The sequence below is a fragment of the Budorcas taxicolor genome, chromosome 11 (genome assembly GCF_023091745.1).
Source record: "Budorcas taxicolor isolate Tak-1 chromosome 11, Takin1.1, whole genome shotgun sequence".
Classification (NCBI taxonomy): Eukaryota; Metazoa; Chordata; class Mammalia; order Artiodactyla; family Bovidae; genus Budorcas; species Budorcas taxicolor.
The window spans coordinates 154,734,664-154,757,383 of NC_068920.1; the positions used below are offsets into that span (position 1 = coordinate 154,734,664).

Here is a 22,720-nt window from a genome sequence, read left to right on the forward strand (position 1 = left end):
CCACTCCGCAGGGACATGGAGCATCCTGTGTGTCAGCCCCAGTGCCCGGCACGGAAGGCACTCAGGAATAGTTGGCCGTTGCCAAAGAAGGATGTGACGGAGAGCGTGGGCACACAGACCCTGCAGCCCAGGGGCGGCGATGTCTAAGGTCCCGAAGGTCCCAGGCAGAGAGAGAAGACAGCAGCCTCGGTGGGGAGGAGTGTAGTTCCTGCCTGCCCAGGGAGGATCCAGCAGGACCCCAGGAGGAGTGGCGGGCCGGGCATCACTGCTGAGGTTCACCACCAGGGCACTCAGCCCTGGCCTGTTAGGCAGAGCCTGCTGCCCACTACTGTGAGAAAGGAGTGAAGGGGCCGGACCCTGGAGGGGCAGCAAGAGGGTGGCACTGAACTGGACGGGGCATCTGGTAGCCCCTACTGCCTGTATTTGCAGTATCTTGACTCTTCACTCACCTCCAGAGGGCCTCTGCCTCCCCACAAACTAACTGAATGGGTTGGGGTGGGAGGGGGGGCGGTCATGGCTGGGGACCAAGGAGTCCTTTCCAGTCTCCCCACCCCCTGCTCCACTTCCTCCCCCCAACACATTGTCTTCACTCTTTAGCCAAAATAACCTCTTAGCTCTTCAAGGGCTTCCCTCATAGATCAGTTGGTAAGGAATCTGCCTGCAATGCAGGAGACCCTGGTTCGATTCCTGGGTTGGGAGGATCTGCTGGAGAAGGGATAGGCTACCCACTCCAGTATTCTTGGGCTTCTCTTATGGCCCAGCTGTTTAAGAATCTGCCTGCAGTGCGGGCAGGTAACCTTTGCAGGGTGGAACTGGGTTCGATCCCTGGGTTGGGAAGATCCCCTGGAGAAGAGAAAGAAAGGCTACCCACTTCACTTAGGTCCCCAGACACTGCTGGTTGGCACCCTTCCATCCTTATGCTCACACTGTTCCTTCTGCCTGGACTGCCCCCAACTCCTGTCGAGCTGGCAAACCCCTGGACATCCTTCAAAACACAGTTTGGAGGACACCTCTGCTGTGAAGACTTCCTGTCCCCCCAGGAGCAGAATCAACCATTTTGTTATCTTGTGCAGTTACACGATGTATCACATTGGATTATCTGATTAAGACAATCTCCCCTACAAGACTAAACATTCCCCAGGGGCAGGAACCAGGGTATCTACTTCAGGGTGTCTGAAGGTGCTACTGCCAAGGTGTCTGCCTCAGGCTGGCTCGCCCTAAAAGAAGTGCTTTTTCCTAATCTGTCCAGAGGCATGGGTGGAGCAGGAGTGACTGGGAGTAAATTAGGATGGAAGCTTGCATCTGTGGTTGGCCTTTCTCAGTGTATGACCTTGGAGAGGACAACTCATCTTAGTTTCCTCGTCTGTAATCTGGGACTGCCACCTACCAAAGTGACTGCGAAGAGTGGATGGGACTGGACAAATGGACAAGGCAGATGAAGCCCTGGAAGGGCGCTTGGAGCAGACCGGAGGAAGCAGTCCTCAGAGGGGGGCCTTGCTCACTTTGCCACCAGGTGGCTTGGGTTAGGGGGAGTCGGGGAATCAGTGAGAGGGGCCAGGCCCAGGGCCTGTGGGTGGCCGCTGGCAGACAGAAAGGGCCAGCGCCCTGAAGGCAGGTGGGCCCCAGCAGGTGGCCGGCTAAAGTCCCTTGCCCTCTTCTGGATTATAACCCCTGCCTCCCGGGGCTCCTGGAGGAACAGTGAAATGATGGGTGGCACTCAGTGGATGCTCACTAAATGACTGTTCCATCCTGCCCAGGATGGCAGCTGAGATGCACACCAGGGTGGAACTGAGGCTGAGGCTCTGGAAAGCCCAAGCCTCTCCCAGGCCTCCCAGGGTTAGCAGGGACCCAGGGATGAGATGGGGCCCCAGTAGTGCCTGTATCCCCCTCTGCAGCCCCCTAAACCCCATCTTGCCTCCCCCAGGTTTTGAACCAAAGGTTACCTGGGTATCACCTTCATCCCATTTGGAGCACGGCCCTGCCCTGGATAACCCAAGCCTATTTGGGAGGCTCTGCTTTGGCCCCAGAATGTAAATAGGCAAAAGTAGCTGGAAACTAATTGCAAAATTTATTCCAGGGCTGCAAGGGTTGAGGGGTTCTTAAGGGCACTTCTCATTTGGGGGCTGGGGGATCGCCAGCCTGGCCAGGGGCACATGTTTCAGAAGAGAGGGGCGGCAACTGAGACAGGGTGCTGGAAGGCGGGGGCAGGGATGCCCAGCGATCTGCAACTGGGCAAGCTCAGCACAAGCTGCAACAGCATCGTGAAAGCAGGACAGACCATGGACGCCCGGCCTGGAGACAGAGGACATCGAGGCCTCTCCCTGGTGCCTGGCCCTGGAGAGGGTCTTTCGGGTTGTAGGAGAGGAGTTGAGGTCCAGCTTCAAAGGTGTGCAGCAAGGAACCCAATGGGATGGGGCCAGTGAAAGATGGTTCATTAGCAATGTCCCTGATCTGAAGCCCCGTACACTCTCCCCCCAAGATCACCCTGATTCCCACCCACAGAGACTCTGAGCTCCCCACAGGCCATGTTGCTGTCCACCTAGTGAGGTAGGGGGACAGTCTCTTCTCTGGATTGGAGTTGGGGCTCAGGAATAATGACCCAGCACCACCCCTGGGGTACTTGGTATGAGGGTGTCTGGAGAGAAACCATGGGCTGTCCTTGGTGCTAGTACCCCCAGTCTCAGACCTCAGATCTGTCCCCTGCCCCTCCACATATATACCTTTCAAGGAGCATCTAAATTAAAATCAAATAACAAAACAAAACAAACTTCTTGACTACAGCCTTGCAGATAAATACCAGCCAGGAGGGCCAACTGTGAACAGGGCTAGAATGCCGATTGTGCCAAACCAAACTTCTCTGGCGGGAGAGGGTTAGAAAGATGATTGTAGCAAAATGCTTTGCAGATAACAACGTGTCAAAGTTCTCTCCTGCAGACGTCAGATGGGGCAGAGGGTTTAGGGAGGAGGTCTTTTTGTCCTAACCAGTCTCCCAGTGTCCTCCAGGGCCCAACAGTCCCTTGCCTAAGTTTGCAAACTCTGTTCTCCTTAGTTTACAAAACAGAGGGCTTCCCTCCTGGTCTCCAGGAGGGGGTCTGGAGACCCACTTCTCTCCCGCCCGCTGATGTCCACTCGACCTCTCTCTGCCTCTGCTCCCAGGAGAGGACGAAGGGATGACCTCTGACTCAAGGGACGTTGAGGTCCACCAGGGAATCCGAACCTCCTCCCTGGGCCTGGGATCCAGACTCCAGGACAGACAGCTGGGAGCAGGGGGAGGGAAGGAGTGGCTAGCAGCCACCTCCTTGGGGGCACTCTGAGTGGCAGGCCAGTGCCAGCGGTGAATGGGGACCACCTGCCCTCAGCCAGGCCCTGCTCACCCTCGCCCACCCCAAACACGGGGCTTCCGAGAGCTGAGGGGCAGCGGCCTACGTGGTGGGGTCCTGGGCCAGCGTAATAAAAGTAAACCACCTGGAGGCCGCGGGGCGCCGCGCCCCGCCCCTGGCCCCGGCCCGGCCCCGCCCCCGCGCTGGCCCGGCCCCGCCCCTGGCCCCGGCCCGGCCCCGCCCCCGCGCTGGCCCGGCCTCAAGTCTGCTTGGCCTGCAGCATCTCGATGAGCAGGTTGTTTCGGGGCATCTCGTTGCCCAGGTGTTTGTGGTACAGGTACTCCTTGGCCTGCATGCTCAGCGCCCGCACCTCCACCAGGCACAGCAGCAGCTGCTGGAACTTGTCCCCGCAGTGCGGGTAGTGGCACAGGGTGTAGTCGAGCAGGGCGGCGTTGGCCTTCTCCTGAGCTTCCTTCACCAGGCTGTGATTGTTCAGGAACTTCACATCTGCAGAGGGAGGGGTCGGTCACCAGTCCCGTCACATCACCGACCCCGCCGCTGGCTTCACCCACACCAACGTCCCTGCGATCACCAGAGACGTGGGCACTGCCACCATCAACCGCGAACCACAGTCTCCCCATCGCCGCCACGGCGCCATGCCTGCGGTTGGCGGACACCGGCACCAGCATCCCTGGTTTTCACGCACGTGGTCCCTGCCGCCGTCAACTACCAAACCACGGTCGTTCCTGCCACCACCAGGGTTGCTGTCACCATCGACACCTTGGTTGAACGCCACCACCGGCAGCAGTCACCGCCGCTGACACCCCTGTGGTTGTCACACGCTAGGCCACCGCCGGCCACCCAGCCACAAGCACCTGTCACCACCGCTGCCGCCACTGTCATCGCGCCCACCAGGACCATCGCCAACCTCCCCTGGTACATCCTCGGACCTGTTTTTGAACCTCTCGATTTCTTCACTAGCAAAGCGGAGCAACAATAGCCTCTCCTTCACAAGATGGTTGTGAGAGTCCAGGGAGCCGACACCCAGAGAGTGCTCAGAGGAACGAGCGTCGGGCACTTTCCCGAGGCTCCCCGGGTTACTGTCATTGTTACTCCTCCTCTCCCCATGTCCATGGCCAACACCATCCCCCAAGGTCAAAACCATCCTGTTGCTGTTGTTTCCAGGGAGTGACCATCCGCATCAGCACCCCACCACCATCATCACTGTCGCGCATCAGCACCATCCCGAGAGGCGAGCTGTGAGTGGAGGGGTCCCATCCACTGTTCCAGACAGTGGCAGACACACTTTTGATCTACCTTCTGGCCAATCAAGAGGCTCCAGCACCCCAAGGAAATTCTCTCAAGGGGCCATGGGGAGGGGCCCTTGGATGCTCACCGCAACAGTATTTACAGTGATGGGGAGGTGGCCTGGATGGCCGGGCGGGGGCTACACCCCCGGGAGTCCTGTGCAGTAGACAGAAGTAATGGGGCAGACACAGCGGTGAGCAAATGGACAAACCCTTAAAAGCCTGGGGCTGAGGAGGGCAGAGGGGAAACAGAATAAAAACAAAAAAGGGAGATTCAGAATGAGATCTATAAGGGAACACCATCTTTGCTGTTGTTTAGTCGCTAAGTTGTGTCTGATTCTTTTGTGACCCCACGGACTATATTCCACCAGGCTCCTCTGTCCACGGGATTTTTCCAGGCAAGAATACTGGACTGGGTTGCCATTTCCCTTTCCAAGGGATCTTCCTGACCCAGGGGTCCAACCCGTGTCTCCTGCATTAGCAGGTGGATTCTTTACTGCTGAGCCTCGGGGGAAGCCCAAACACCATCTACATAACTTAAAAATGCTTGAAAAGGACTTCCCCGGTGGCCCAGTGGTTAAGACTCTGAGCTACCAATGGAGAGGCGTGAGTTCGATCCCTGGTTGGGGAACTAAGAGCCCACATGCCGCCCAGTGCAGCCGAAAACAACAACAAAAACCAAAGCAATAAAAAATGCTTGCACAGAAAACACGGACATTGTGCAAGAACAGGGACAAAACATAAAGGGACACTTGCCGATGGGAGGGAGTGGCGGGTGGCTGGGTAGCTCTGTGTGGACCAGGGACAAAGGAGTGTGGTCAGTGCATCCTCTGCCCAGAGGCCCAGTGAGGAGACAAAAATTAAGTGTCTCCAGTGTGAAATGGATGGTGGTTGAAATCCCAGCCCCACTGCTTAGAACTGGTGGCCCGCGCCCTATCCTCTCCTGACCTGAAGGCCTTCGTCCTCTATGGAAGGGGCCACGCCCACCAGGAGGCAGGGGAAGCTGCACAGGCGCCTGGACCCCAGGGTGCCCACAGAGGGCCAGTTTCCTGTCACAGGAGCCCCCCTCAGCTCCTGGGCAGCATCTTCAGCTGGTGCCCTGCCTAGGGGCTACTGGTCAGCAGGAACCCACAGACCCTGTCTGCATCCCTGACTCCTAGCCCCATATGGCCTGGGATGCGGTGGCCTGTGTTTCAGAAATCAGTCGTCCATCCACTTCCCCTCGGCTCCCATCGCTCACAGCCCTGCCACTGCAGGGGAGTCTGGAGCCCAGCATGCGCAGCCCTTGGCCCTTCTAATCCCTCTTAACACCCGCTGCGCCAGGAGGGCTGGATGCTCCTGGCAACCCTGATCCCCAGCCGCCCCCAGCGTGCCCGTCGAGGCCTGTGTTGTCCAAAGTCGGATTTAGGGAAATCTGAGCTGGACCTCAGGCGTATGGCAGGATCTGGGCACTCCCCCGCTCCAATCTTTCCCCCATGATATTCCCCTCCCTTCATACACGAAGTGAGCCAGGGTAATGTTCTTCCTGGCCTCCCCAGAATTACCATTAGCCCATAAGGCACCTTTGTGCCAGTTATACAGAAGGTTCCCCGTACCCACAGAAAGACAGCTTGGTGAGGGGCATGCAGGCTGGGTTTCAGGCTCTACCTTTCCCCTGTCTAGGTGCCCTTGTTCAGTTAAACAACCTGTCCAACTGTACATAACTATTCCCTAGGCTGGTCCTCTCCAGACTCACTCAAAGGTCATGGGAAGTCTCCCCACCTAACTAGCCTCCCTGGGGGCAAGAGGTGCCTACCAGTCCCATCCACTTCCCAATCTCTTTCCAACCCCATCTACCTTCAATCCCTACCATCCGCTGGGCTGGGCAATTCTCCAGTTTGTCTTCTGACAATTTATAATAGGAGGCTGGGGGTCCAGAGAAGGGTAGGGACCAGCTCAAGGCCACACAGAAGGCAAGGGGCCCAGAGGAAACAGGGGAGGGTGCGGGAAGGACCGGCCAAGATGCTGCAGTAGAGGCAGGAGTGGGAGGGGGCTGGGAGGACCGGAGCCCCGGCTTTACCAGGATTTACTGTTCCCAGCAGCAGTGCGACAGGGACAGCAGGGCGGAGCACAGGTGGGGAGCTGCAGACAAGGACAGCTTTCAGGGACACACCCCTGCTGGCAGCTCTCAGCAGGCTGGAGACACCCACTGCCCCCCGAGGTGGACTGCAGGGCTGGGGGAGGGAGGCACGGCCACTAATTGAGCCCCAGCCACCACAGTGCAAGACAGGAAAGTCGTTTTCCCAGCACCCGCCGCACCTTCCCTGCCCACCTCCATCAGCTAATCCCTACAGACAGGAAGGCAGGCAGGAAAGGGTGTGAGCGTGCCTGGAGCACACAGTCGATACCAGAGCCGGGACTCGAACCCAGATCTCTCTGGCTCCAAAGCACTATGGGTAAGCAGGGGCAGGGTCGGGCCTGGACACGGGTTCCTGGGGGATTAGATGACATGATGCCCTCATGTTCCATCCAACCCAGGAGTCCGGTCCAAGGACCACCCAGCCTGGGGTCCTTGGTTTCCGCAGGGAGACTTCTGGACTCCCCCTAGGAGGGGAGCATGATCAAGTCATGCCCCTCCGCCCAGCCGCCCTCTAAAGGGACTGCTGTGAAGATGCTCCGGGATGACCATGTGACAGAGCCTGCATCCCCTGGGACAACACACCCTTCCTCCCTTAGACGCAGGAGTCACAGAAACCTGAAGGTGTCCCCTGCTGTGTCGGGGACTCAAATCCCAGCTCACCAGCTGGGTGACCGGGGGCAAGTCTCTTCCCCAGTCTGAGCCTCAGTCTCCCATCATCTGCACAATGGGGGCAAATTCAACTCTGCGTCTCAGGGCACCCAAGAGCTGGACCTCATCTGCTGTCCAGCTATGGGCCCTGAGCCGCTAAAGGTTGGAGATGGGCCTGCTCAGCAGTCCTGGGGTGGGTGGGTGGGTGGGGGAGCTGGGAGATATCACCCCCACCTCCGAGAGCAGCCCGCTAGCTCCGCGGAGCCGGGGGCCCCCAGGTTCTCAGAAAAGCCCCCTTTTCACGGTTTAATTGAATATTTGAATAATCCTTTCATTCCAGCGAGGCATAAAGAATGTTGTCCCAATAGCGGTGACTCAGGCAGGCGCCCCCGCGCACAATGGCCCCTCGAGTGGGGCTGCTATTCAGGCCGCCTTTTGTTGGCGCGAGCAGTGGGTAAATTGCAAACGCTTAAGGGAATGCTGCTGCCGCCGCCTCAATGCAAGTCAGGAAATCGAATGTTAGGTCAATCCATTAAGCTTCGATTAAGTCCTCTGCAGAACAATGCCAGCCGGGCCCATCTTCATAAACACCGTGATTGCCAGGAGAGAGGCACTAATTTTAATTAAACCTCCTTACCTGCCTTCGCGCCTGCCTGAGCCGGCTATTTAGACACCAAATGGCACCCTTCTGTGGAGGCAGGCGAGAAGGGGCAGCTGGGTGGAGGGGCAGGGTGGGAGGGCGGGGTGGCCGGGGTGGGGGGACAGTCATCACACGGGTTCAAGCTGAGCAGCTCAGGGAGGCACTGCCCTGGGGTGATGCTCAGCATGCCAGCTGAAGGGCGATGGGCAAGTGGCCACCCCTCTCTTGGGCCCCAGTTCCCTTGGGGACCCCGGTCTGGCGGTCTGGGTGGGATCTTGGGAGTAGCCCCCTCCCACCTTCCAGACTCAGGGCAAATCATGCCCCTCATCTTGCCCAGATTGTATCTGCTTCTCCTAGCCCCACGTCTAACCTCTGGCAGGGTTCTGGGCTGCCACAGGCATCCTTTTCCCATGCTGCAGTCAGAAGGACCTTTCCAAAATGCAAACTAGATCATGATTCTCCCTGCTGCAGATCCTTCCCAAGGGAAGCTTCAAGGTACTGGCCTGGCCTTCAAGGCCTTGCCCAGCTTGGCCCCTGCCCACCTCTCCAGCCTCCTCTTCACCCTCTCCCTGCCCCACAGCTACAACCGAGCTGATAGGATTCTCCCCATCCCTCTGCACCAGCTATTCCTTCAGTCTGGAATGCCCTTGCTGCTGCTTGCTTTGTTTCTCCCAGAATACTCCTGCTCATACAGCAAGGCCCAGCGCAGAGGGCCCTCCTCCAGGCAGATTTCCCCAGTATCCCAGCTGTCACTGGTCTCTCCTCTTGGGCCCGTCCTGCTCACGCTGGACTGCTCAGACTCCTCTCCTAACCCGGAACCTGTCAGTCAGCAGCCTCTGTAGCTCCCCTGGCTTCCTCTCACTGTGCACCCAGGAGCTCAGAAAAGCCTGGGTCATAGGCCTTCTCCCCTCACAGCCCCAACATTCTGGCCCCCACCCGGAGGGTCACTGTCATGACCCAGGTCACTCCCCCCAAAGACAAGGCACAGTGTGAGATAAAGATGGAGAGAGACTTGTTCATGCATTCACTTCCTTCCCTAGCTTGCACTGTTAGAGGAAAGATCCTGCCCCCACCCTCCACCATGGTTGTCTCCTACCAAGCTCTATAGCCCTGCAGACAAGCCTCCTCCAGCTACCAACCTGTTGTGCCAGAGTCCAGCCTAGGCACCCAGGCCCATGACCACAGCCTGAGCACAGGGCTTCCCCCAGTCAATACTCCACTAATCACCCTACTCCCCGCCATTATCTTACCCTCTGCTTCCCCAGCTGCCCGGACTCTTGGGCAGGCACACACTTGCCAGACAGTGACTATGATGTCATTTCCCACAAAGATAACATCTCCATCCTGCCCTCTCTCCAGGTGACAAGGCATTCACTGCCCTCTCTTCCAACCTTTCATCCCATCTATACCTCTGCTAAAAGATGTATTCCCCTAGCAAACTCCACTCATCCTCCAATTCCCTGTTCAGATGTCCCCTTCCAGGAAGCCTTCCAAGCAGATCCCTTGCTCCCCATCCCGGATTCCCCATCTCTTTGTCTCAGCCCTGACAGTGCTGTGCAAAGGCCTCTCCCAGACTGGGAGCTGCCTGAGAGAGGGGCACAGCATTTCTGGGCACAAGGAGGGCACTGGACATAGCTTGCTGGGTGAAGGAGGACAGAGGGAGGCTGACTTGATGAGAACCCAGAAGCAGGGTGGAGACGTGAGTGGCACAGGCTGGGCCAGGATCAGGAGGGCACAAGGAGGCAGACACCAGACACTTGTAGAGCTGGAAGAACAGGTGGCCTGGACTGCCCTCTGCCCCTGCCCGGCTTTTTTTTCCTCCTTGGCACTTACCACAGTCTTCCAGGTGACACATTTTACTAGTCATTTCACTAATTTGTATAGTTTACTAATCATATTATACTTGTTGTCTCAGCTTCCCTTGAAGACAAGGATTTGGGTTGAATGAATGAATGGGCAAAGGGGTCTGGGCCTCAAAGACACCCCTGGAGCAGGGAATTAGGAAAAGCAGGGAACCTCAGGATGGGAACCATGGATCAGAAGCTCCTGAAATCACACGGGCATTTTCTAGGGCTGGCCTGAGCACTTCCCTAAGGCTTTCAGCCAAGAATTTACCAAATTCTCAGGGGACGTCCTTATCCCATAAAGGGCAAGTCTTAGACCTCATCCTGGCCCTCTGTCCTCCTACACAGAGAAACTCAGGCCCAGAGAGGAAGCAGGCCCTGGACCAGGTCCCCTCAGAGCTTTCTTCACGAAGGGAGGGGTCCTGGCCTCTCCGAGGACGCCCATCAGAGAACCGCCCCACCTTGGGGTCTCTTTGCCAGCCGCACCTCCACCCCACCACCTGCCATCCACCTGACCCCCAGGCCAGGCCTCGCTCAGCCCACTCACCGAGGCTGAAGAGAATGAGGAACTTGAGGCAGACGAACTCCTGGCGATCCAGCTGCAGCGCGTGCAGCTGCAGCACCAACTCCTGCGCCCGAAGCACCAGGCTGTGCAGCAGGGAGCCGGCCTGGGCGGCCACCGTGGTCAGCTCCACCTGGGCGGGCACAGGGCAGGGTCAGCGCCGCGAGGGGAGGGCGTGCAGGGCAGGCACTGGTCAGAGGCCGGGGGTCAGGCGTGCCCCGCCTAGGGGCAGAGCCGGGTGGGAAGGCCTCTCCTCAAGTCCCCGCCCCGCCCAGCTCTGCTCCCTGCATGGAGCCAAGCCCCCCGCCACGTTGCAGAGCCGACATCAGGCAGGTGGGTGCGGAGGGAGAGCTGAAGAGTCCTTCACGCGCAAAGAGCGGCCGCGGGATCCCGCGGTGCAGCACCACTCGCTCCCGCGGTGCAGGGAGTGCCACCTTGTGCTGGGTGTGGGGCGAGGGCAGGGCAGCTCTGCCCGGAAACACATGGATGCGGCCCCATGACTGCCCCGGGGCCGCAGGGGGACACCTGGACGGGGGACGTGGCCACACCTCAGCTCGTGTTCACACACATGCAGGGACACACTCACGGGGCATGAACACACACACACACCCCCTCTTATGGTCGCATCATAGGGTAACACGCACATGTCCACACGTCCGTGTATATGTTCCCACTGACATGGTGACGGGCAGGTCTCAACATCCCCCCACTTATGTGTGTGGAGATATCTGCACAATAAAATACAGGTGCAGGGCGCGCACACATGGTCCCATGACCTCAGAGCCGAACACCCACCTGTTGGCAGGGGTCAACCCTCCTGCCTTGCACTCACTTCACGTGCACTCACAGGTGGCCTCAAATTTACCCCCTTATGACCAGCTTTCTGCTGGCCGTGGATGGCCTGAGGCACTCAGAGGAGGACAGAGGATGAAGACAAAGGGCTTGGGGTGGAGGTAGGGGGTGGGGAGCAGGGCCATAGTCGCCGATCTCCACCCCACCCCCACTCCAAGCACCTGTGAAACCCACTCCCCCTCTTGTATCCACACCCCCCACACACACCAGGAGTGATGCTCCCTCCATAGGTTAGACCCTGGGCATCAGCCTCCCTTTCCTTCCTTCTTCTTCCCTCCATTTTCCCTCCACCCTGTCTCAGCACCCCTTTGAATCGTGCCCTCCCAGGTCCCAAGTGTTCTGAGCAGTGGGTGACTACCTTTGTTTCCTCTTCACCACCCATCCTGCCGTTTCCTAAAATACAACCTGGCTGTGAACTTCCCCACTTAAAACTCTTCTGATGCTCCCTGTTTGATTTCAGGAGACAACCCAACCCCACCATGTCTCCCATCCTGGGGTCCCTACTTTTCCCACTCTATGAGTGCCCAAATTCTGACTCTGAGCTCTTTGGGGCCCAGACCCCTTCGCCCATCCATCCATCCATTCAGGATTTAGAACCTGCAAGCCCCTAGCCAGCCCTCCAGCTTTATCTCGTACCTCATCTCAGCCCCACAGGGCGCCTCCCCTCCAGACCCTCCTCCCAGCGGCCCCCAAAGCTCCACAGTCCTAACCTGCCTCTCTGAGCTTGGCTCACGCCATCTCCTCTGCATGTGTGGAGGTGGGGACTGTCCCGCCACCTGTGTCGCTGCCCGACCAGCCCTTATTCACTCTCTCACTACTCAGTGCCACCGCCACCTCCTCCCAGAGCCTTCCAGACCCTCCCCGCAGCTCTGAGCTGCTCCCCCAGAACAGGGCTCCCAGGGGCTGGCTCCTCTCCAGGTCAAAGCTAGGGCTGGTCAGAGGGAGGTCGGGCTGGTGGGCATCCCGCGAAGCTGGGGAAAGGGCTGATATTCAGTGGTGTCTAGGGCCAGCCCTGAAGAGGCCTGGGATCTCTTCTGGGCCCAGAATTCTGGAAGGGCATGGTTGGTGGGGGTGGGCGGGGGGCAGAGTAGGGTCCGGTCACCTCCTGCCCGGTGACCAGCAGGATGCTGCTCTCCTTGCCATGCTGAATCTGACGGTAGATGTGGTCAAACACCAGCAGCTCACTCCAGCAGTTCTGCAGCAGTGTCATCTGGTCGGCCACCTGCGAGGAAGAGGCACACCGGGGCCCGGGGTCCCATCCTGCTGGGCACCTTCCCCTCCCCCTCCCCCCGTTCAGACGCTCAACGGCGCACGTGACCCAGGCAAGTTGCCCAGCCTCTGTGTCCAGGCTGCCCATCTGTCTTCCTCATCAAAGTAAGGTACAGGTCTGGCAAAATAATAAGAGGGTCCAGTGGAGGCCCGATAGACTTGGCTGGGCCTGGCTGCAGGCCATGGCTCTGCCTCTTACAAGCTGTATGACCTTAAGCAAATTCTGTCACCTCTGTGGGCCTCGGTTTTCTCATCTGGAAAGTGGGCAAAGTATTAGAAGGTGGTCCAGCACATATTAAGCCCTCAGTAAATGTTAGCGAATAATGTCCAGCAAAACGATTTGTGAAGGATTCCTTCAAATGCAAGGGGAAATTAGTGTTAATTTTTCATTGTGCCCATTTGGCTTGTGGTCACATCTCTAGCAGCCTCAATCGCTCCAAAAGGAGCCGTGTCAGAGGGCTTCCCCTGGGTCTTGTGCAGAACCTTTAAGCTCAAGCCTGCCTGCAGCCCAGGGAATGAGCAGGTGCCTGGCAAGGGCCTACATCGGAAGGAGGAACAGAAGGGTGCACAGGGCTGATTCTAGTCCCTAGGCTGTCCTTGGGGGCACTCAGTGTGAGGGCAGGGACAGTCTTCCAGCATGGTGATTGCCACACTCTAGCCTGACAGTGACAAGTGGGACTCAGGACCATGGGATGCCAGAGCCAGAAGGGGCCTCAGGGCACCCCCGGCCTAAACTATTTCCAGATGAAGAATCTGCCACTCAGAGAGGGCAAGGGACTCTCCAGGAATCAGAGAGAAACAGAGCCAGGCCAGGGCCACGGCTGGCATTCTCGGGCCACAGCTCACAGCAGTGACAATTGAACCCTTCTGGGTGTTCAGAACGGTCCTGGGTGCAGTGTGTCATCCTGGGAGCACACAGGGCAGACTCCAGTCCTTCTCAGCATCTGTGGCTCATGGACCAGCCACTGTCTACCCAGCGGGCACTCCCCGGGCACCTTCCTGGGCCATGCCCTGCAGTGAATGCAAACTACAACATGTAGTCATGTTGTTACAGCTCCCCAAGTGTTTGTGGTAGGTGCTGCTGTTATCCCCAGTCTACAGAAAAAAGCGGGATTCGCTAGTGGTTCAGATAGTAAAGAATCTGCCTGCAATATGGGAGACCTGGGTTTAATCCCTGGGTCAGGAAGATCCCCTGGGGGAAGGGAATGGCTACCCACTCCAGTATTCTTGCCTGGAGAATTTCATGTATAGAGAAGCCTGGAGGGCTACAGTTCATGGGGTCTCTTGAATCGGACACCAAGAATAAAGGACACTGAGCTCAGAGAGATCAACTAACTTACCCGAGGTCACACAGCTCTTTCTGGTTCATTTGTGCTTTTAACCTCTAGGTATGGAGGAAGCCCCACCCTTGCCACCCCAGAGTTCAGGGCATGTTCACTACCGCCCCCAGAAAGCCTCCCCCTCCTCCCGACTTGGCAACTACAACATCTGATGGTACTATTCATGTCTCTTCTTCGTATCTTCCCTGATAACCTGTGGGGTCTGCGACGGCAGGACTGGTATCCAGCTCATCTCTGGGTCCCCAGAAGAGGGGGGTCAGTTTTGCTTGATGAACAAATGTGTGTTCCTCGAGACATACACAGGCAGCCCAGAGGAATCACCCTCAACCTGGAGGCCAGAGGCGTCCAGGCAGCCCCCGGCGTGTGGGGACCTGGCTCAGACCTGACCAACAGCTCGGGGAGGCGGGGTGGGTAGAAGCCCCTCTTCCCCTCTGCTCTGCTCTTCTCCTAGGGGTGGCCCTGGAGCCAGTCCTCAGACAGACAGGAGGAGAGAAAAGTGGACAAAGAACAAAGCAAGCTGCCGGGCACACAGACAGGTTCCTCCAGGACTCACCTGCCCAGCCCTTCCCAGCCCGCACGGCTGAGAATAAGATGAAGGGTCTGTCTCTACCCTGCTCTGCCTTCCCATTCTCCTGCCTCCCCTCACCTCCATGTCAAAAACCCACCACTCCCCCTCCTCTCCCGGCAGAAAGTCCGCCCTAGAGCCTCATAACTGTCTGAACAAAAAAAAAACCCGGGCCAGGGGAAGCCCAGGCTCAGGCAGAAGTAGCTCTGAATGGAGAGGCCAGGAGACACAGCAGGCAGGGGGCACCCCGCCTTATCTCACCTCAGGAAGTGGCCAGCCCCCAGAGAGCCTGCCCACCCCTTCCAAGGAGGAAGGCAAGGCTCAGCAAGCACCTTGGCCAGGCCCCCGCTCCCCGTCACCTCCTGCTCGGGGAGTCACACTGGCCCGCTTTAGCCAACCCAGATGGAGACAGAGGGTGTGCAGGGATGGGCCCTGCCCACCACCCCCCCCCCGCCCCAACTGGGGCTCTCGGGAGCAGACACCCTTGTGCCTGAATTAAGGGAACAGGGGGTGGGGAGATGGAAGCACATGAGATAAGGGGGAGAATTAGAAGATAAGCTGGCTGAGCTTTGGGCAGAAAGCAGAAGGGGTCACAGTGACCCGGCTGGCCAAGCCCCGGGAGCAGACTCTGTACCCAGACCTCGAACCCCGGGAGTGGGGGCAGCCCCGCCATGGGGGTGGAAGGGGCACAGGCAGAGAGATGCACCTTGGAGGCTGGGCTTCAGCGCCCTGTGCCTTCTGGTTCCCACTTAGCCACACACTCGGCCCTGATTTCTTATTCTGAGAGATGGGAAAAATAAATCCTCCCTCTTTTGGTTACAGAAAACAGTGGTGTCAGTCATGAGGGTTCCCAGGTGAGTTATTCCAGAGACACTGCCCCCCTCACCTGGGTTCCCCTACCCATCAGCTAAGCAGTTGTGCCTTCCAGACGCTTCACTCTCACTTTGCCTAGATGGTCACACAAAGATACCAAACTCCAAACATTCGGCACACAGAGGAAAGCACGCATACACACACACACACTCCCCTTTTCATTAAAAGGAAAACCACAGGGCCAGTTCCTCTCCATAGGAAAGTGAAAAGTGAAGTCACTCAGTTGTGTCCGACTCTTTGTGATCCCACAGACTGTAGCCTACCAGGCTCCTCAGTCCATGGGATTTTCCAGGCAATAGTACTGGAGTGGGTGGAAAGCAAGTGGCAAAGAGGCTCACTTAACCAAAGAGGGCTGGTCTTCACCTTCCGTGGGCTTCTCCCTAAGCAAAAGGTTCTTCCTCTACCTTCACCCTGGCAATCAGGACATTTGCAGTCTCAGCCCTGGGGTCTTTTATCAGCCAGGCCTGTCTGCGGGGCCCACCAGCCGCCCACCCCTTCTGCTGGTCCGCCACAAATCTTCCTGGAGCCTTGACACTTTGCAGCCTGCCTCAGAGACCGGGTATTTATGGGTGCTGAGATGACCTCCCTCCCAGCAGGCCCCCCCTGGAGTCCCCTGGGGTCTGATGGTCTGGCGGTCGAAGGCCAGCAGGCTCTGTAATTCTCCAGTGGCTGACAAGCCATGGGCTGGCCGTGGCGCTGTCCCGGCCGAGTGGTTGGCGGGCTGTCATTTGTCAGCCCAGGACTGACAGAGTTACTGTCACTTAAATGAAACCATATATCTAAGCAGTTAAACGTGTTGCCGATTGAGGGCCTCGGAGCTGGGCGTCAAGGGTGCGCTGATGTCAAGATGGGTCATTAGGCGTTCTTGGCCCTCGCCTCTACCTCCCTGATTGCTATCTTGCATCCTCCCAGCTGTCCCTCAGGGGGACCGTCCAGAAAGGCTGCCTGCCTGGGCCTACACCCCGCCCCCACTAAACAGTGCACACAGGTGAGTTTCTGCTACCTTGCAGGTACAAAGCTGCTTCGGAAGCACAGGGCAAGGTGGGCCCTGTCTTCTGTCAGAGCCCTAGCATGCTCAGAGGAACACAGACACGATATATCTTTTCTCCTTCTTCCTGTCCTGGCCTGTCTGCCACCTGCAAGGTTAGATTCAGTGGAACAGCAGCAGGGGGTGAGGGAGGGAGCTGAGCCCCGACTCACTGAACACTTCCTGTGCACTAAGCCCTTCCAACAATCCTATGAGGTGGCGATTATTTCCACTGCCCCCTTTTTACAGCTACGGAAAAATGAGGTCCAGGGGAGTAAAGTCACCAAAGGCACACAGCAGATGAGTGGCAATGTGCAAGCTGCACACAGGCCTCCTCGCTTCCAGTCTGTGCTTCTTATCTCTGGGCCACATCATATTTAGCACACGTGATTACATGAGATGGAACATCATGCAGAGACAGAGGGACATCGAGGCTGGGAAAGAGGACGGAGGAGGGGAACCCCAAAAGGGCATCTGAAGCCCCCAATATCAGCTCATCAATGACCTCATACCTTGCCCTGAGCAGCAAGACGTCATCAGCATCACAGGGGATTGAGTGGGTCTCTCTAGGGAGAGCGCCGGCTCTGTGGTGGGAGCTGGCCTTCCCTGGCTGGCTGTCCATCACCCACCACCAAACGACCTTCTCCTGGTTCAGGCTCTGCTTCCCACCCTCCCTGCCTCTCCAGCCCTGCCTCACAGTACTGCCTGGGGTTCTCTGACTTGTGAAGCCTTTTTGCATTTCTGGACCTGATGCTGTTCCCATTTCCTGGAACACACTTAACCTTTTCAGACTGCTTTCTGGAGAGGGGCAGATCAAAGCAACCTCTCCTAACTTTCTAAGATAGAACCATTTGCTCTCCTACTGGGCTTCCTTGGCCCCTTTCTTCTGCTCTCAGAGACCTGAGCACCCTGTGCCCTGTGTCGGCATTATCTATGTGCATGTCTGTCTCCTCCTCTGGCCTGCAGCCCCCGGGTCTCATCCATTTCACTGTCCCCATGCACAGGCCACGGGCGGCCCCACTCTCAGAGCACCCTCTCTGCTGGCTGCTAAGATGTGTCCTGCTCAGAGGTGAGAAATGAAGGGTCAAAGGGGAGAACAGAGTCACTCGGCTCCCCTCCCACCTGTCAGCTTCCCTAGCTCTGGCTCTGCAAACACATCAGCCCAGGACTTATTGGACCAGTGGGAAAGAAGTTCCATGTGGCTGATGAGAGGCCCTCTAAGGGCTGGGCTAGTACTTATCTGCAAGTCTCCTTTACAGAGGTTGGTAACCTGGGCTTGATTCAGAGACTCTGGAAAGGGGAAGCAGGAAGGTTTGGACCACAGAGAAGCCAGAGGCAGGAAAAAACACTCAGCAAAGCTGGGACAAAAGCCCTTCCCATCCTGCGTGAAAAACCCCCGAGAGACCAGGAAGGCGGCCAGAGGAAGTGCCCTGCCCCTGGATCCAGGGTTCTGGAAGGCCAGGAAGGCTCCGTTCCTCCTCCCCTCTGCACTGGGGGCTCATGGGAGGCTTGGAGGGAAAGCTGGCAACCAATCCAAGGGTCTTGGGACCCTCATCCCCCACTCAGGGCCTCCAGGCATGAGTAGAAGGCAGATGGGACTGTTTGAGGCCCTGCCTCTTGTTCTGTCCATGAGGTCAGCCTAGAGAGGGGGCATGGGCGAGAAGTCCCACCCCACAACAGACACGCAGCACATCCCCAGACCTCAGCCACGACACAGGCCCTCCACAGTAGAAGCAGAAGCCATCGCTGCCGACTCTTGACTCCCAGAGCAACCCAGACCCCCGGCCCCACAGTGCCTCGTGGGTTCACAGTGCCCAGCCTTCATCTCACCCCTCCCCCACCCCACGTCCAGCCCAGCCCCGGCAGGCAGTGCCCCCGGCCCATCCGGCCACATGCCCCTGGAGGAAGCCCAGGCCTGCGTGGCGTCAGCACTGACAATGCGCTCAAGGCTGCAGCGGCTCTGCAGGGAGGGCAACAGGCCCTGCTGTTTGGGGGGCAGACCTGAAAGCAGCAGACAGCCACAGGCCTGGACGGAAGGCCTATCGCTTTTGGGCCTGGGAGGATGGGCTCTGGCCAGGCTTCGGGGCCTCTGAGGTTGGCAGGACACCCTGGTCAGAGGGAGCCAGGGCACTAGCCAGGGGCAGCTCTCAGCCTTTGAGCGCTTCAAACCACTGGGCGGGAGGAGTGAGATGTTCTTCCGTGTCTGGCCTTAGTTTCTCCTGCTGCTTTCCTGCTTATTTTAGCCACAGGTATCCCAATCCAGGGGAATGGAAGACCCTGCAGCCAGAGCATCTGGAAGATGAGAGGTGGGCCCTGCCATGCCCTACTTATCCTGGCACCTAGCTCTCCCTGCACACACACACATACACACACACACACACACACACACATTTACACCTAGGACCAGCCACCATAGCGCTTCCCTCATAGCTTAGTCGGTAAAGAGTCTGACTGCAATGCAGGAGACCTGGGTTCAAACTCTGCGTCGGGAAGATCCCCTGGAGAAGGAAACGGCCGCCCACTCCAGTATTCTTGCCTGGGGAATCCCATGGACAGAGGAGTCTGGCAAGGCTATAGTCTACGGGTCGCAAGAGTCGGACACGACTGAGTGACTCGGCACAAGCACACCAACCACCATGCATGAGAGATGCAGGGACAGTAAGATGTTTCGCCTTAGGGAGGAAGGAGAAGCACCCCAAACTGAGATACTAACACCCCTTCCATGACATCTGAGGCTAGTGGGGAGTGGTGGCCTCCAAACGAGAGGACAGGAGGGCCTGGACTCTCTTCCTGATGCTGGGCTGGGACAGCCAGAGACGGCTTCCCAGGGACTCAGCTAGTCGTTTGGGAGAATCTAGATAAAGAGAAGTGTCTAGAGAGACGCAGACTGGGAGAGAAAGAGACAGAGAGTGAAGGGACGAGAGAGACAGGGAAACAGATGGATAGCACAGCCGGGAGAGAGGCAACAGAGAGAGGCAGAGGCAGAGGCCATGCGAGCTAGGCACCCAGGGAACAGGGGAGGGGAGAGAGGGAGGGGTGAGTGGGGGGGAGGGAGAGGGCCAGGGCAGGCTGCGTTGGACCAGAAGTGCTCCTCGCTTCCCCAGGCTGGCCTCCGTCCCCTGACACAGCCTGAAGCCAGTGGGTAGGCTAGTCCCACCCAAGGGGTGGCCAAGACTGAGACTTAGGCAGCTGAGAGGACACCCCAGATCCAGCGGCCGGCCAGGTGGGAGGAGGGACTCACCTCCAGCTCCTTGAAGACCATGCACCTGCGTGCCCAGTCCACGATGGAGATGAAGGTCTGGTCGGCCATCCTGCACAGGAGGCTGAAGGGCGCAGGCTGGTCGGGGCGGCCTTTGGCTGGTTCCTGCAGGCAGCCCACGATGCGCGCCCGCACTTGGTCCTCATCCGGCTCCAGCTGCAGCAGCTGGAGGATAAGCTCGGGCACGCCAGGCCCCCCCGAGAAGGGCTCTGGGTAGCCGTAGGGCGGCCCGGCCTGTGGGGGGCTGGCATAGGGCTCTGGGTACTCAGACTTGATGGCGCGGCCAGGGAAGGCAGGGTAGAGGTAGCCAGCCAGTGGCCCGTGGGCGCTGGGCACAGCCATAGGCAACGCCGGGGCCCCAAAGTCGCCCAGCGGCCCAGCTGGTGGACCGGAGGCCAGGCCCTTGGGCTCAGAGGCATGTAGGCCATGGGGCAGCATGTAGTCCGGTGGGGGAGGGGGCGGCGGGGGCACCCCCACCGGGGGGCCTGTCTCCAGCTTGAAGCCATTGGCTCGAATCTGTGCCTTCTTCTGCTGCTTCAGGGCCCGGTCTCGCTTGTACATGGGCCCAAACTTGTTCCGGCCGCCTCGCATGCGGTCAGCGCGCACGGCTGTGGGCAGAGGCAGAGGGGGCAGGCTCATCCCCTCCAGCCACCCTCCCTACCGCTCCACTCACAGCTCTTTCCCAAACAGATCTGATTGGGCCTCTCCCCAGCTCCGCACCTCTCATGGCCCCTCCGGTCCCCTTAACCTGGCATTCATAAGAGTCAATCCCCTAACCTGGCATTCAAGGCCCTGGTCCCCTTACCACGTTGTCTACCCCTCACGAGCCCCTGTCTTCTTTCCTCTCCACCTTACTATCTCTCTGCATCTCTGCTTGGCATGTCCCCAACCCTGCCTGTGGTATTCCTTCTGTCTCAAAGCCTTTCCATCTCTCGTACTTTACTAAACACCCAGTGTTCTGGGTTCACGGGCAGCATCCTCTTCTTACCCAGATGTCTGGCATCTCTTCCCACTGAGTGCTATCATACCCAGGGTGAGAACTTCCAGGGGCCCAGCAATGGGGCAGGGAGGTGGTGATGGGAAGTGGGCTCTGGTCAGCCTCATTCCCAGGTGGGTTCCCAGGGTCCAGCTGCTTCTTGACTGTCTGCCTAACTCTGGTGAACCCCTGTTGCAAAATGACTCAGGCTTCCCCTGCTGCCTTCAAATTTGAAGCTGAGTCTAGGGCTGGGGGAAGGGACCTCCCTTGCTGACCAGATGTCCCTCCGCCTGGCCAAGAATGTGTCACCAGCTGGACCCAACAGGTGTATCTCTGCAACCAAAGTGTGGCCCCTGCCCCTGCTCAGACAGGACCCCACCCTGAGCTCCAGGAGAAGGGAGAGGAGAGGAGAGAGAGGCCGGTGCTCAGCAAGGAGGGTGTCCCAGGGCCCACTTGGCCAGTCTTCCTGCCATGGGAGTGGGCAGCCCTGCTCCACTCCCTGCAGCCTGGGAGCTGGGGACCTGGGCTCTGGGGGCAGGACAGGATATTCCCCTTCCAACGGGAGCCCTTCCTCTAGGTGGCAGGACTTAGGGCCCGGCAGCTTTCAGAGCCACCAGGGGCCTTCTACATTGTTTAAAAACTTAAACCAACAGCTGCCTGCTCAGCGCACAGCCCGGCTGGGGCCAGCGGGGTGGAAGCCTATGACTGTCCACCCTCAAAGAGCGTGAGTCTTTCCTGCTGAAGCGTTTTTCCTCCCCTCTGGACAGAGAGTTAGGGGTGGGCGGGGAGACAAGGATGGGCCTGGAGACAAGGATGGGCCTGGGTTCTCTGGGGGCACTTGGTCCCCACTCCCCAGCTTCCTAGGGCCTGGCTAGGGACCTGCTGAGTGAACGAACTGAGTGAACATTCTGGCTGGATGGACGGACGAAGAGATGAGTGGTCTGGGTGAGTGAGGGCTGCACAGTGATGCTGGATGGAGAATATCATCAGTAAGGATAACAATACCAGCTAACCTGGTGAGCACTTTCTACATTTCAGGCACCATGCTAGGAGCTTTTCATACAATCCTCTCACTAACTCAAGGAGGAAGGTACTACTGAAAAGCCCCTTCCCTTGTGGTAAAGAATCCCCCTGCAATGCGGGAGACCTGGGTTCGATCCCTGGGTTCCCCTGGAGAAGGGAAAGGCTACTCACTCCAGTATACTGGCCTGGAGAATTCCATGAACTGTATAGCCCATGGGGTCACAAAGAGTCGGACAGGACTGAGCAACCTTCACTTTCACTTCAGATGGGGAGTATGCAGCTCAGAGAGGTTAAGGGACTTGCCCAATGTCACCCAGCCAGTAAAGGTGCTGAAAACCTTGGCTCTGGCTTGGTGTTGGATGTCAGTGGGGGTGTTACAGAACTCACAGAGGGAGGAGCTCTGTGGGGCTCTGCTCCCAAGGGCTGGGGAGAGGGTCCGCTTTCTGGGGTTCACTTTTGGATACTTCCCAAGCCCACTCCAGGCTGGTCCTGTGCCCATCCCTTCAGCCAAACCGGCATCGGTTCTCACGCCTCCCCCACAGGGATCGGCCCTAAGTTCACGTGAAGGACTAACTGCCTGGCCTCAGAAACTTCCAGAAGACCTACGGCACCCTCCCCTCAGCCCTTCGCCCATCTGCAGCCCCTGCGCCCTCGCCGTCGGAGGCCAGGGCTAGGCGGCGCGGCACGCGCACCTTCCAGGCGCATCCCCACCGTCAGGCACTTCTGGAAGCGGCAGAAGGGGCAGCGCTTGCGCTGCGTCTTGTCGATCTTGCAGCTCTGACTCTCGGTGCACGTGTAGTGCTTGTTGTTCTGCACCGTGCGCTTGAAGAAGCCCTGCGGGAGAGCGGAGTCAGCGCAGGAGGGGCAGGCTCGGCCTCCCCTTCCCCGCACCTCCCAGCCGCGCTCGTGGCTCGCCCGCCGCCGCCGTTCGCGCCTGTACCCTGCCGCCCAGCGGCCCGCTCACCTTGCAGCTCTCGCATGTGAGCAGCCCGTAGTGGTAGCCGGACACCTTGTCCCCACACACGGGGCACAGCTCGTCCAGGTCCTCGTCGTACGAATAGTCCATGCCCACGGCGTCCGCCTGTGGAGGGAGGAG

The 22,720-nt window shown here is 58.5% G+C and overlaps 1 protein-coding gene across 1 annotated transcript; it reads right to left on the bottom strand.

The window, feature by feature from the left end:
• Positions 1 to 3,579: 3,579 nt before the first annotated feature.
• Positions 3,580 to 22,690, bottom strand: NR5A1 (nuclear receptor subfamily 5 group A member 1). The gene is made up of 6 exons (XM_052649144.1): positions 22,589 to 22,690; positions 22,317 to 22,458; positions 19,608 to 20,233; positions 12,395 to 12,514; positions 10,426 to 10,573; positions 3,580 to 3,827 (listed from the first exon to the last, which is right to left on the bottom strand). Exons 1-6 carry the CDS (start codon positions 22,688 to 22,690, stop codon positions 3,580 to 3,582), a joined length of 1,386 nt encoding a protein of 461 aa, XP_052505104.1.
• Between the last annotated feature and the right edge of the window lie 30 nt (positions 22,691 to 22,720).